This window comes from Emys orbicularis, chromosome 8 (genome assembly GCF_028017835.1).
Source record: "Emys orbicularis isolate rEmyOrb1 chromosome 8, rEmyOrb1.hap1, whole genome shotgun sequence".
NCBI classification, from domain to species: Eukaryota; Metazoa; Chordata; order Testudines; family Emydidae; genus Emys; species Emys orbicularis.
In genome coordinates this window covers 62,881,584-62,896,202 of record NC_088690.1, presented here as the reverse complement: position 1 = coordinate 62,896,202, position 14,619 = coordinate 62,881,584, and the positions used below count along the sequence as shown (strand labels likewise).

The window sequence follows — 14,619 nt, the reverse complement described above, 5'->3', positions numbered from 1 at the left end:
CCAAAATTATGCATTTTTCCAGTGTGTGGTACAAAGGTTCAGGATCTATGTCTTTCCTGTATGTGAACCTTATGAGAGCACTTATTGCCATTATCAATTCTTGTCTCTGCTCACATGGGAACCACTTGGTATTTTTGGAGAATCTAGAAAGATATAGTTGCAATTTCCTAGCACTTGCCCCTATTGCAGACTTGAAATAGCTCCTGCTGAAAAATGCTCTGGTCAGAATCAGCTTAGCTCTCTACCCGTCTCTCTCCTGTTTCTTTATAATTCATACTGGGGAACATTAGGATAAGGATCAGATGGTACCTCCCCTTAGTGAATTTTTATGCACTTCCTTATGTTGGCTTTAGAGCTGGAAAAGGTATGAGGCCTGTTTAATAGACTTCTGGAGGAGGTGGTGTGCAATTGCATTGTGAGTAATGGGGTATGTTTTAGCGAGTGCAAAAAGCATGGAGGCACTCTGCCATCCAGCTTGAGCAAACAAGACAAGTTGGCTGTATTGTTAAGCTCCAGAATGAGAGAATGTCATGATGCAACCGAGGTAACTTTGTGGCATACCTACTAAATTAGAGATTTGAAAGGGTTGGAGGAATGTACATTCTTGATATTAAAAGAGCAGTGCTAACATCTCAGTACGGTTTGGTTCCTATAACTCAGCACTTTAATGTGCTTGAGAATGTAGAAAAATAACACTATGCTAACAAAAATGGGTCATTAAACAAGACTTTTTTTAACAAAAAAGAAAAAAAAAAGCCCCTCAACGGTTGGCATTCTTGTGTTTACATTTGAAGATCATTTGCACCTTTACAAGGAAAAACAAGTATTCTGTAAACAATTGTTTACATGTATCATTTATGCTTTTTTCTAGCATGAGTAACTTGTATAAATAGCAGTGTTACCTTAATAAATTTCTTTTATGCTGTTATTTATTGCCTGTTCTTTTTGTCTAAAGCAGCAGCAGGAGGAATAACTTATGGTTTAATTTTATGCTAATTTTGCTTCCTTTGACTTCAAGAGAAACAGGAACAGGCCCATTTCAACACCTCTAACAAAAGCAGGACACGCATGAAATTCTCATAAGCTGTTACCACTCTCCAGTTAAGTTATAGAGGCTCATCGCTGCTCCAACTTTAGGGCATAAACTGATCTGCAGATGGGAGTCAGGCAGAACTACTCTCCCCCTACCACACGGTATAGTATTTTTCAGTAGGGGTTTGACACCTTCCTGAAGCATTGGCCCAGTAAAGACAACATACTGGACTGAACAGATGGCTGGCTGAAGCAGTTCCTAAGCAAAACTGACTTGTAGCTCTGCTGGTTGGGTGTCTGGGGGGGGAAATGGCACATGCATCCTTTAGCCTAGAAGTGGATTGTTCAGGACACAGCTATTTGTCTAGAGGGAAAGGTGGCCCTGATAACAGAAGCGCAATCCAGCCCTAGTGTAATTCCACCGATTTGCAGACAGGCATTTACTTTAGCACACTTTCCTAGACCTACAGTTATGTAACACTGAACATATGGAAACAAAGTTATTTAGCAGGCGGTTGTAGATTAAATACTATTTTCAAAAGTGGAAGGTGGCTGTAGATCACAGGTACACCCTATTGATCTTTCTTTCAGTGCTTCTTTGTCAAACCTGGAGTGAATGTGGGCTAGTGTTAGATTTTTGTATTAAATTCAATATATTTATTTCAGATCTTATAATGACCATGCAAACAAGAGAGGGATTTTGGTGTCAGAGAAGGTGAGAGAGACTTACAATTCTGGGATAAATGTAGTAGTTGGATCTTTCTCCTAAACTGATCAGCAGTGCAAGTTAAGTCATTGGATTTCAGAATAAAACTCCGCAATATAAACAGGAACTGCTTCAAGCTGCCAATCTTTGTATCAGTTTTCAGTCTCTTGCCAAACACAAGGCCTAGAATGTACATTTTTTTTAATGAAAACTTAAGCCAAGATTTAAAAAAATGGGACTATGAAACTATGCTCTGGAAAAAATATCAATATTTAGGTACCTTTCATCCAACAGCAGCCATGGATCAGTGGGAACTGGCAAGTGCTCAGCACTTCTGAAAGTCAGGCCACATAAGCACCTGCCTGCTAATTGTATTATAGAAGCACCTAGGAGCCTAGTCATAGCCAGTGTGCCAGGGTCTGTACCACAAAGTATTTAAATATAGACAAATTCAAGAGTAGGTGAGGTGGTCTTACTGCCCACTTCAGCACCAAATTAAATAAATAAATTAATGGAGATATCCTATCTCCTAGAACTGGAAGGGACCTTGAAAGGTCATACGAGTCCAGCCCACTGCCTTCACTAGCAGGACCAAGTACTGATTTTGCCCCAGATCCCTAAGTGGCCCCCTCAAGGATTGAACTCACAACCATGGGTTTAGCAGGCCAATGCTCAAACCACTGAGCTATCCCTCCCCCCTGTGTACCAGTCAACATGTAAAGAATAATATTATTTAACTGAACTAGCGTAGATTGTGGCAGGTAAAATGCAGCTTGATCAGAAGTCTGTTTTCACATTGATTCAGAGCCAGTACATTCAACAGCAAAGTCAAGTAAGAGGGAAAGAGGTTGACACACTTACTTGACTTTAGCTTCACTGACAAAGCAGGAGAGCAAAACCTTCTCTATATACTTGCAGGGGGGGGCGGGGGGAGAAATCTCATTTTACCTTACAACACTTTAATTTGTACATTTTAAACAGCTATATTAAATGTAGCCAGTATCCCATTTTATAGTTAAGGAAACAGGCATCGAGGTTAAGTGAGTTGCTTAGGTCACTAGTAGCAGAGCTGGAAAGAGGAGGCTTTTCCTTCAAATGCTCTGATACCAAGGCCATACTGATTCTTCACTGTTCACTCAACAAACATAGGGGAGTGCTTTTGAACCTTGCAGAAATTAATCCCAACAGACAGGCTTTTCTGCCCTATATTACATGCACCACCCTCCTGCACTACTGTGTTAGCATCTAGGCCAGTGGTTCTCAACCTATTTACCATTGTGGGCCGCTTATGCAGCTCTCTCTGTGTTATGTGAGCCACATCCACACAATATATATACTACCTGTATGGCCCTGAGGATGTCACATGGGTTGCAGCTGTGTGCTGATTGAGAACCACTGATCTAGACTATGGAGCAGGAGCAGTGTTCTATCTCATGCCTGACCCTTTAAATGATACTTGAAGCCATTACAAAATGTTACTTTATTGATGTGACCTTTTTATTATAGCAAAATGTGCATCTATATTATTTTCCTCCTATGGCCCTCTTTGCTTCATTACCCGTTGTGGATTTCAGTTCAGGAACCAATGAGGTCAAATGGAACTAATATGCTTTCACTTCATGGACTGGAGTTTTGTGAGGCTAAAAAAATCTGCAGGAAAGCCAGCTTTCTGCAGTCAATGTCTCTCAAACATGAATCTACTGCAGATGGACTTAATGTGATCCAAGCAGAGCATCTGTAATAAGTTTTTTAGGACAGCAGGTATAGAGTACAAGGTTTCATTGTATCTGTGAGATTGCCAGCTCTGTCAGCAGTGTCAACACTCCTATTAGGTGCTTGCTATGTAAGATCTGCAAAAAAACCAAAAACCATTAGTTGTAGTCAGAACAGAAATACAATAAGCTATTTAAGTCACTGATGACAGTTGTCAATGTGTGTTCTACACATTTAAATAGCAGAGTGGAGTGAAGGATTTGCACTATGGCTTAATCTCATCACCATGCTACTTTCCCTGTTTCTTTGCAGGACTCCTCCTGTTAGGATGGTAGCCTTCATGTACACCCATCTCCTCCTCCTCCTCTACATGGGCCCTTCTGATCTTCACTCCCATCTTGGGAAAAAATCAGCAGCTCAATGGACACTCTGCTCCCGCCTCCTCTTTGAAAGAGGGAGAGAGAAGTCCCAGCCACTCTGTCCCCTCACTTCTCCTTCCTCTCCTAGGAAGAAGCACCAACAATTGACCACTCTGCTCTTCCACCCTCCTGCCAACTCACTTTAGCAGTGATATCTGATGATTCGTTATTCAAGCCAGGCCTGACAAGTTATTATTGAACATTTATATTGCTGTAGTGCCTAAGGATCATAACCAGGTTGGGTCACATTGTGTTGAGCACTGTACAAAATAGCATTACCTGCCCTAAAGAGTTCACATTCTAAAAAGGTCTCCTGTGCATTTTCCTACCCACTAAATGAGGCAGGGCTCCTATAGTCAATGGTTAAATAGGTCAAGCAGCCATGAAATGAGAAAGATACTTCTTAAGATTGGCAGCACCCATTTGGCAGCTTCCACATTTGAAACATATTTCTTAGCTATGTTGCTAGCACTTCAGTTCATTATAAACGAATCAATTTTTAGTATTTTTTTTTAAACTTTTCATTTCCCAGCATCGACAGTGAAAATACACTAGTCATTACCATGTTATATATCAATCCCAACATTGTGCTAGCACCTAAATAAGGCTAAGATTTTGTCACAGATATTTTTAGTAAAAACCACGGACAGGTCACGGCCAATAAAGAAAAATTCAAGGAAGCCCGGGACCTGTCCATGACTTTTACTAAAAATATCCATGACAAAATGGGCAGCTCAGCTGTGGGGTCCCCACACCACCCGCAGCAGCTGGGCAGTTGCAGGGGCCCACGCTGAGTTCTGGGGGGCCCTGCCACCCAGGAGCTGCAGGGTACCCCCATCACCTGGGGCAGGGGGACCCTGCAGTTCCCTGCTCCTGGGGCTAAAGTCACGCAGGTTGCTGAAAGTCACGGATTCTGTGACTTCTGTGAAAAAATCGTAGCCTTACACATCAATACATGGGGATTTTCTTAAAACTTTTTTTTTTTTTAATATCAAAAAAGTCAATTGTCGTTTCTATTGGCTGTAGGTTTTGTATAAGTTTGGGATTTTTAAATGCAAATTTTAGCCAAAATGAGACAAAGGCTGTCTTTGTTCTGTGCTTGTACAGCGCCCAACACAATGACTGGGGGTCCACCACAATACAAAATGTTGGCTGCACAACTGCCAGATGTGCTTTGGAACACACTAGAAACTAGTTATGTCTGGCAGAGACTGAAATTTTAATTGATTTTATTTTTTTAGGGAGAAATCAGTTAATGAGAATCAAGTACACCTCTACCTCGATATAACGCGACCCGATATAACACGAATTCGGATATAACGTGGTAAATCAGTGCTCCGGGGGCGCGGGGTTGCGCACTCTGGTGGATCAAAGCAAATTCGATATAACGCGGTTTCACCTATAACGCGGTAAGATTTTTTGGCTCCCGAGGACAGCGTTATATCTAGGTAGAGGTGTAGCTCCAACTTTAGGGGCAGCTCTTTCTGGCCAGGTAGTACTATTTTAATTATACTAGCTAGAACAGTGTTAATCAAAACCTCATAGTTGGAATTCAATTTAGTACCTTTATATTCCCATCACAGTGTGCTGAAGCTATAGATGTAGAGACTTTCACCAGTCTTGTGGCTGACAAGTGGATCTTAAAGTGTCTATGGAAGTGAGAGTAAAGGCAGTCCATAAATAAATTCACTTCTTCTTGAGTAACCTCCCCAGGAGTTTTTTGCACTGTGTCCCATAAGGCTTTTGCATCCTCAGGGTGTATGGCATATGAAATGTCCAGAGACTGGGGAATGCAGGGCACAGAGAAAACAAGTTCTGTTGCAGCCATATGACTGTCCACTTTGCACCCAGTCCACATAGCAGCCATCCAGGCAAGATTGAGTGGGCTGATGGTTAAACGACTGAAATAACAGTCAAAGGTCTTCTGAAACCAACTGCCAACTATGGCTGTGTAACTCTCTGCCCCATTTGCAAGGAACAAAGATAAACAGGTAAAATCCTCTGGTACGCTCTCCAAAAGATCATCTCCAGATATACAGCAGAACCAGCCTGACCACACCACTTTGTTTTCTGCATTTTCAAATGGGAGCTGAGATCTTGATGCAATCTAAAAGAAAAAATGTCTGCATTAAATCTCCAAGTTCTAGAGTGCATTTGACAGTTCTTAGCCAGAGTGAAATGGATTCTAATAAGAATTGCTAAAGCACAAGAATTTCCCCCGAAATAACATTTTAAGAGCAAGAAATCAGAGGGAGTCAGCTCCAAATCAGTGGCTTGATTTTCAGAGGTGCTATATGGGTGTTGGTGCCCAATTTAAAGATTTTGGCCCAGCCAGAACCCTGTTTTGACACTGCATTGCACTGGTTTCTATGCCATTATACCACTTTAGATATCTTGACTGTTTAAAGACAGTTTTTGCAATTCATCTATTATGCCTATAGGGGACCTGGCTCCTCCCACTGAAGTCATGGAAGTGTTGCCATTTACTTCAATGGGAATAGAAACAACCCTTAAGTCTACATTAGTGCTGCTTAATGCAGCATTTGCATTGTGCATTAATTTTCCTACAATAATTGCAGTACAAAATGTTGCACTTCAAAATAGCATCTTTCCTCTGAGGACCTCAGAGTGTTAATAGGCCTTAACTATGGCAGGTAAGTAGCATTACATCCATTTTACCAATGAAATTAAATGACCTGTGCAAGATCCTACATCAAGTTGATGACAGACGAGAGGGGGGAGGGATAGCTCAGTGGTTTGAGCATTGGCCTGCTAAACCCAGGGTTGTGAGTTCAATCCTTGAGGGGGCCACTTAGGGATCTGGGGCAAAACAGTACTTGGTCCTGCTAGTGAAGGCAGGGGACTGGACTCTATGACCTTTCAGTGTCCCTTCCAGTTCTATGAGATAGGTATATCTCCATATATTATATTATAATTGAAGAGTGTCAACTCCTACTTCTGTGCTCTAACTATAACAAAGATTTGTTCCCAAGTCTATGTTTGAATGGATCAAAAGTTTATGAATAGGTCCATGAGGGTGTTAAAAACAGACAAGAACCATATTGGTTAAAAGCAAAGGGATGCAAAAAAAGTTCAAATCACAGGATACATGAAATTTACTATAGTAGCAGCCATAAATATTTCAACATGTTACAGTGAGGAAATTCAGAAGTGTTAAGACACCCCATTGCTATCAACGTGCTAGCTGCAGCCCTTACCTGGACAAGGACTGCAACCTGGTCTTGATCCGTACCTTTCAGTCCTAAAAGGGTGGACAAAGTCACTTTGATACCAAGATCATTGCCCACTTCTACAGCAAGTCCTTTCTGCTTTTCAGCAGCAACAAAGGCACTCAGAAGTCTAGAATACTCCTTCAGATTGCCATAAGAGAATTTGTACATGGGGGTCACGCTATACAAGGTCCATTGTTTGCGTAGAAGGAATGCTATCTTCTGAGGATCCACATTTTCCTGGAATCAAGAGAACAGTATTCAGTTTTCTAGGCCTGCCCACAATTTCTGTAATGAAATTGAAGAAACACTTATACACTGCATCAAATATACAGGCTAATCAGTTGTGTTTATTCTATTAGCTATTTTTCCTAACTTGTCAGCATTTCTTTACTGTAAAGTATGTCCGTGAGCACTGCTGAAGGACTGAACATGACAATGATTTTTCTAATTAGAAAATAGAGGTGGAGGATACCAAAGTCATTGTCCTCTATCGTCCCAGCTACAGCATTCAGGCATTAAAGACTGGATTATAGTAGCAATGTTCTCCAGAATACAATCCTGGCTAATTTTTAAGAAAGATATATAGTGAGTCCTAGCAACATCCACAGAATCTAAACTTTCATTTCAGAAAAGTTAAGTTTCTAGCTTTAGGGTTGCAAAGATACTCAGTTCAGGTTTGGAAGGCTGATAAAGACACATTCAGTGCTGCCTGTGTGCAGAAGACAGTTTGAGTGCCTCTGCTGCAGTTCATAGCTTTGCCAAGCTAAAGCACAGTTAAAACAGACCAGAGTTATCAGTTTTCATTGCTGCTAGTGGACAGCGGTGGAACTGACAAAAATTAGCTTAATTTCACTTGCTGCAGTTTGGGTAAGCGGTGATCAATAAAACGGGCAGACAATGAAGATGTTCAAGGAGCCAATGGAAAGAATAGAGTAGCACACGCATACCCGTCTTGCAGCATAAGGAAGGCAGAGGGAAAGATAGCATATGGGAGACTCTCCACCCACTGTAACAGCAGCTAGGAGGCTCCAAGACTGGGGTAGTCGGGAAGGGAAGCCCATGAAACAGACTGCTCCTCTTTTCCATCAGCCAAAGGGGCCTTGGAAGAGAGCTTTAAATTTAATCACATCCCAGAACAATCAGGCAAAGCCTGAGACTAAATGTGCGAATCCCCAAACAGGGTCCAGAAATTGCAGCTTAGTAGCTGTCCCAACACCCTTCCCTTTCCCAGTGGCTTGGCAAGGGAGAAGGAAAGAACTGCCTCCTCCCACCCTTCCCCACTCACACTCCTTTACATCTGACTGGCTAGTAGTGTCAGTTCTGTAGCTATTGGATGTTTGGGTGGAGAGGGGTGCATATGCACATGAATGTGTGGGTGGGAGGGAGGGCGGGCACGGGAGAGATGGCGATATTGATGAGAAGTTAGAAAAAGTACAGCAAAGAGACTTGTTCAAGAGTAGAGAAATGTACAATGTAAAATACAGTGAAGAAAACAGAGTACACTATGCTGGAAAAGAAAGTAAAGAGAAAAACACTGAAAATAATGCAGGAAGATGTATACCATGATTATTACAGAAAAGACGACAGATAATTTATTACATATCTTGCGTTGGTTGTTTTAAAAAATTGTTAAAGACAGTCAGCAGTATCACAAATAATACAGTACATAACTTGTATTCCTTTAAATTGCAGGGGAAATGGCTTATTCTTCAGGCCAGTAAATATTTGGTGAGTGCTTCATACTGTTTTGAATGACTTAAGTGAAAGGATTTTCTCCGGTTTTCTTAAGTTATTTTACAGTATAGAAAATGTCTCCCCACAAGGAGAATACATTCCTGGAAGCTTTTTTTTTTTTTTTTTAATTAGTTTCATTGCATTACTCCTAGTTCTACCCTTCAGGTTTGACTTGAAACTAATTAGCAAAGTGCTTTACAAATTTTAAAGCCCATTCCTTTCAGGAAATGCATGATGAATATCCAAGCAATTGCAACCTAGGAGAAAAGCCATTATATATCAAAATAGAAATTACTCTGAGAAATACAATTGACATCATTAGTGACTCAGCATACAGATCTATTCAACAACAGAATGGTTAGATAAAGCTGTCAAATAAGATGTGACAGCTGATTTAAGATATGAATAGAGACATTTTCTTTAGTTATATTAAACTACTAAAAGCCCACCTGTAGTAAAGATGTTTGTGGAATTATTCTCCTAGTTGGGCTCTGACCAAACAGGGTGTGTGTCCTGATGAATGTCAAACCTCTTGAGAAACGTGTAGTACTTGTAAAGTTGATTCCAGTCTCTGCAGTTTTTCTTCCTAAAGGGGTCATGCCCCCAGAATCAGGAGTATCCATATCCTGTGCATAGAAAGAGCCCAAAGACTGAAAACTTGCTATAGTCAGGGTGGAGTGATTTAAATTATTAATTTGTCAATTAAGTATTTGTAAATCATTGATTCTGATCACAGTGAGCCTTTGTAAAACTAATTCAAATTGATAAACTAAATTATAAATGTTTCTTTCTAATTCAAATGCCACTACTGGTAGAGTCTCTTATTTGATTTTTTACAGAACTGCTATAGGCAAGAGACAAATATTGAAAATTAAGGTGTTGTTCCTGCAGACTCTTGAGCAAGTGCATAACTTTACTCACATGAAAGGAACTAATGTACTTAAAGTTTAGCTCGGACACTTGTGCACATGCTAAAGTTGTAGTTTTATTTTAAAAGATATTTTAATAGCATGAAATCGAACACTGAAGCAATTTTGTTTTGAACTGACAATGAAAAGTTTATTAGAGAGACTGCATACAATGAAAAGTTTAGACTTGCAATTGATTAACAGAGTTATTACGAATTGTTTTATAAACAGGCCAAAATGTTCAAAAATGGGAGCCTAGAAAATTAAGCTTCTAAGCCCATGCTTAATGGTGGAATTTTCAGAAGCACCCAAGTGACTTAGAAGCACAAATCCCATCGACTTCAAACTGCAAATCCTGATGGAGGAATATAGCCTGGTTGAAGCGTTCAGCTTTTTTGAGTCAAAGTTCAGCATATGGGAAGGTGGTGCTGGCTGTAAATATAAAATTGGCTACTTGCTTATTGAGGTTGTTACAAGTCCCTGGGCTTTGTTCAGCATGAAGGAACATTTTAAATGAGAGAAACTTTTTAGTAGAAAGAAATCTGCATAAAGTCTACTGAAGTCTACTAAGAATTAGGAAACTAACAAAACAAATACAAAATATTCACCTTTGCAATTTGACTACAAAATGGGATGGAAGTAAAGAACAAGCAATATGCACATAAAAATATTTGATTTAAATTCAATAAATTGATCTTTTTTCAAAAATAACCATTTAAAAGTTAAAAACCATGTTTTTATCCACCATGGCCAAAGTAGAGATTGATAGTTTATGTTAATGTAAGAGCATTTCCCAGGATCTAAGTACTAGACACAGTTAAGAAATGGTAAAAGCTGTTTAGCATAGAAATCCTTGCTTTCTCCACAAACAGCAAGTAGGAACCACCACCTCAACAAGATTTAGCTGAATAAAATATACTGAGGCACGCAATTGTATGACAATACTCTCACAGATCAAATACAACGTGAGGAACATAGCATAGCCACAACCTAAGTGCTGTCTGTCCCAAGCCGGTCCTGTCCCAGACTCCCAGTGTTGTTGGACGACACTGGTCTGTTCTGTGGGGATGGAATCTTCCACTGGAGAATTTCCAGGCAATAAACCCCTTACGCCCTGGGCTTCTGGTCTGACAGTGCATCAAAATCAATGGCCCTGCTAGTACCAAACTCATTCTTCTACTGGGGTAGAACAGTTCAACATTGATGGCCCTTGACTACTGTGCCACAGCTTCCCAAACATAGGGTAAGTCTAAACTTAAAACGCTGCATCAGTGTAGCACTAAAGTGAAGATGCTCCTATGCTGACGGGAGGGAACTCTCCCGTAGTTGTAGTTAATCCACCTCCCGGAGAGGGGGCAGCTGTGTGGATGGGAGAAGTTCTCCCATTGACACAGCAGTGTCTACATGGGGGGTTAAGGTTGGTATAACTCAGTGTTTCTCAAATGCCGCCACTGTGGCCGCACCTTTTCTTGCAGCCACAGCCTCCTGGGCAGTGATGGGGGGGGGGGGGGGGGAGAAAACGGACAGACACACGCAAAGCAGCAGCCCCTCCCCTGGGGCCACCAGTAGGGGCTGGTCTGTGTCCCCTTCAAGAGCCACAAACACTGTAGGAGCAAGCGGCCAGCATGGGTTCCCCACGTTCCTGGGGGCGGTGGGGCTCGGGCTTCAGTCCCTCAGTGGTGGGCGGCAGTCTCTGGCCGTGTGGCAGCAGGCTCCATCCCCCAGCCGCAGGGCTTTGAGCTCCCGCCCTTGTCTCACCCCTCCCCCCATCCTCCTGGCCCCCACTGATTCCCATCACCCCTGAGCCCCCTACCCACCTCCCCATCTGGGGCTTAATTTGTTCCCCAGCTTGCCAGGGCTGAGTAAGTCTGCTGTGAAAAATGATATTGCTAATACCACTTTTCATAGCCTCCCAGCTAGCTAGCAAGTCTGCTGTGAAAAATGATATTAACAAATGTCACTTTTCACAGTAGCAGACTTACTAGCTAGCAAGTCTTAAAAAAAAAAAAGCAACCAAAAAAGCAAAACATGCAAAGCACCTTATTTGTGTTTCTATTCTGTTTAGGTCCAGTAAAGAATAGACAACTGTACATTATTATTAATTACTGAGTCTGGGGGAAGGAGGGGAAGAACCCTACACAAATAAATTATGATTTATACATGTATATGTGCATATTTATTTGTTTTTCCTAAAATTAATTAAGTATTTTAGGAAAAATTGTCAGAGTGGCCATCAGCAAGAGTTGGTGGCCGCACTGAGGCCACCCAAAAATTTGTAGTTATACCAGGGGTTATCACAACATCAGTCACACACCCCTGAGCAATGTAGTTATACTAACATAGGTCTGTAGTATAGACCTGGCCATAGATTCTTCACCTGGGGTATGTCTACTACACTACAAGCACCACAGCTGTAGCTACACCGCTGTAGTGCAGACACTTAGGGCTTGGCTACACTTGTGAGTTAGAGCGCATTAGAGCCATGGGCGCCCTAACTCACGACCCGTCCACACTGGCAAGGCACTTAGAGCGCCTGGACTTTGCAGCTGGAGCACTCCTGGTAATCCACCTCCACGAGAAGCATAATGCTTGGTGTGCCTCGGCTGAAACACCCCAGCATCAGTGTGAATGAGGTGTTGCATTACTGTGCTCTGATTGGCCTCCAGAAACGTCCCATAATCCCCTTAAGTCAAGTGGCCACTCTTGTCACTGTTTTGGAATCACTGCAGGAATGTGGATATGCCCTTTCAAAGCTCTTTCTGACAGCTGGCATGCTTATCTGCTCCAGGACAAAGCAAACCATTACTGTGGAATGCTGGGGGGAGGGCGCTGCTGCTCTCTGAATTTACAAGACAGCATGCTGACATGCTCTCAGCCCCCCCAAAAAACCACTCTCCCCCCCCCCACACACACATACACACAACACACTCCCTGTCACACTCCACTCCACCCCACCCCACCCATTTGGAAAGCACATAGCAGCCACTTGCATGCTGGGATAGCTACCACAATGCACTGCTCTCTGTGGCTGTTGCAAGAGCTGCTAATGCGGCCACGCCATGCTTGAATCTGACAGCATGGACACACTGCAGCGCTTTCCCTACTGCAGTCTCCGAGGGCAGGTTTAACTCACAGCGCTTTACACCTGCAAGTGTAGCCATGCCCTTACTACAGCGAGGAAGACATTTTTCCATCACTGTAGTAAATCCACTGGCCTAGCAGTATTTACAGTGGCGCTTAGATAGACTTAAATCTCTTTGGAGTGTGCATTTTCTCACCCATAAGTGAAATCGCTAGATCAACCTCAGTTTTAGATGCAGACCAGGGTGTTGGTGTCAAGTACCTGCTACAACAACAAATGCTCAAAATTACATTCAGGAGGGAGGTGGAAACGTTCCCAAACCCAACATGGAATCCTAAGCTGACACAGACCTGCCCCCAAACTGTCACACCTTCAACCACCCTAGTAATGAAAAGTTTCCTACATAACTCCCCCAAACCTCCTTTTTCAATGTAGTGAACGCAGCTTAACGTTCATGCCTGTGAAAGATCTTGTAAACTATGAACTATGCCCTCCCTCCAGTCTGCCCTGGGTTGTAAGGGGGGGGGGGGGCTTTGTCCCCTTCGTGTCTTTTACAGGCCCCAGCACGCTAGTGGCAGTGACTATAGCAGGCTGCAGGCAGGAGCGAAGCTAGGGGAAGCAGCAGCTTCCCCTCAGCACATTTTTCAAAAGCGGCGCCTGCCGGGCAGGCGCTGGGCTCCTGCAGGCAAGGGGCCGGCGGGGAGCACGGCCGGACTCCGGAGGAGCCAGGGGGGGGCCGGCGGGCGCGGCCGGAGGAGCGAAGGGGCCGGCTCCTCGGCCATCGCGCCCCATGCTCAGCGTGGCCCCAACATCGCCGCGGCTGCCTCCTGCGGCGGCTCAGGGCTTGGCGGCCGAGCGCTCCGCAGCTGGCGGGCAGATCCCCTCTCCCCAGCAGCTTCCTGCTTCCCTCGGCCCGGGCAGCCCAGCATTAGCAAGGGGCGGGGAGCCCGGCCCTTGCTAATGCTGGACTGCCCGGGCCGAGGGAAGCAGGAAGCTGCCGGGGAGAGGAGATCTCGCCAGCTGCTGCCCGCCCCACTGCTCCGCTCTCCCCAGCCCCCGGGAGAAGCGAGCAGCACCCCCCGCCACAGCCCCTCTGTGGGGGGGGGGGGGCGCAGCGTGGCCGGAGGAGCCAGGGGGGCGTGCGGCGCGGCTGGAGAAGCCAGCCAAGGGGGGGGGGGGTGCAGAGCGGCCGGGGGAGGAGCCAAGGGGGCGTGGCCAGAGGAGGAGCCAAGGGGAGGTGCCTTTTTTATGTTTGCTCCCCCTGCACTTAGAACATGGCTATGTCCCTGGCTGCAGGGGGGAGAGGGAAGGGTTAGATCTAACACAGCACTTGGAGGGTGGCGGATGCTCCAGCCGCTGCTCTCTGCACACGTTCGCAGCTAGTTTCTCCAGGATGGGTGGGGCAGAGAGCCTAGTGCCTCCCCAGCGTGGGGCCGGGGCCGAGGCCGGGCCCTGTCATGCCGCACGGGGAGGACAAAGGGGGTCGATAGGGGTAGTGCTCTCGGACGGCTCCCCCGATCTCCGGCTCCCCAGTCACGATACCCGGTGGAAGATCGGCCCCCCGCGCCAAGCAGCTCAGCGCTATGAGCAGCCCGCCGCCAGCGCCCCGGCTCCTGCTGCCGGGCGGTGGGGAAAACATCATTCTCCGTACGTTAGACACAGGGCGGTGGGCCTGCCCCGCAGACACCGCGCTCTCACCTGCCGCCGCCCCGATCGCCTCATTACGGACTCAACTCTCGCGCGTTCCGTCAAGATCGTTTGAATCCTCTTCCCGGCAGCCCGTGCGGCAGGA

The 14,619-nt window shown here is 44.5% G+C and overlaps 1 protein-coding gene across 1 annotated transcript; it reads right to left on the bottom strand.

Moving 5' to 3' along the window:
* Nucleotides 1-3,228: 3,228 nt before the first annotated feature.
* CENPL (centromere protein L) lies at nt 3,229-14,587 on the bottom strand. The gene is made up of 5 exons (XM_065408896.1): nt 14,526-14,587; nt 9,287-9,463; nt 7,089-7,340; nt 5,435-5,977; nt 3,229-3,588 (listed from the first exon to the last, which is right to left on the bottom strand). Exons 1-5 carry the CDS (start codon nt 14,547-14,549, stop codon nt 3,517-3,519), a joined length of 1,068 nt encoding a protein of 355 aa, XP_065264968.1. The 5' UTR covers nt 14,550-14,587; the 3' UTR covers nt 3,229-3,516.
* Nucleotides 14,588-14,619: the final 32 nt, after the last annotated feature.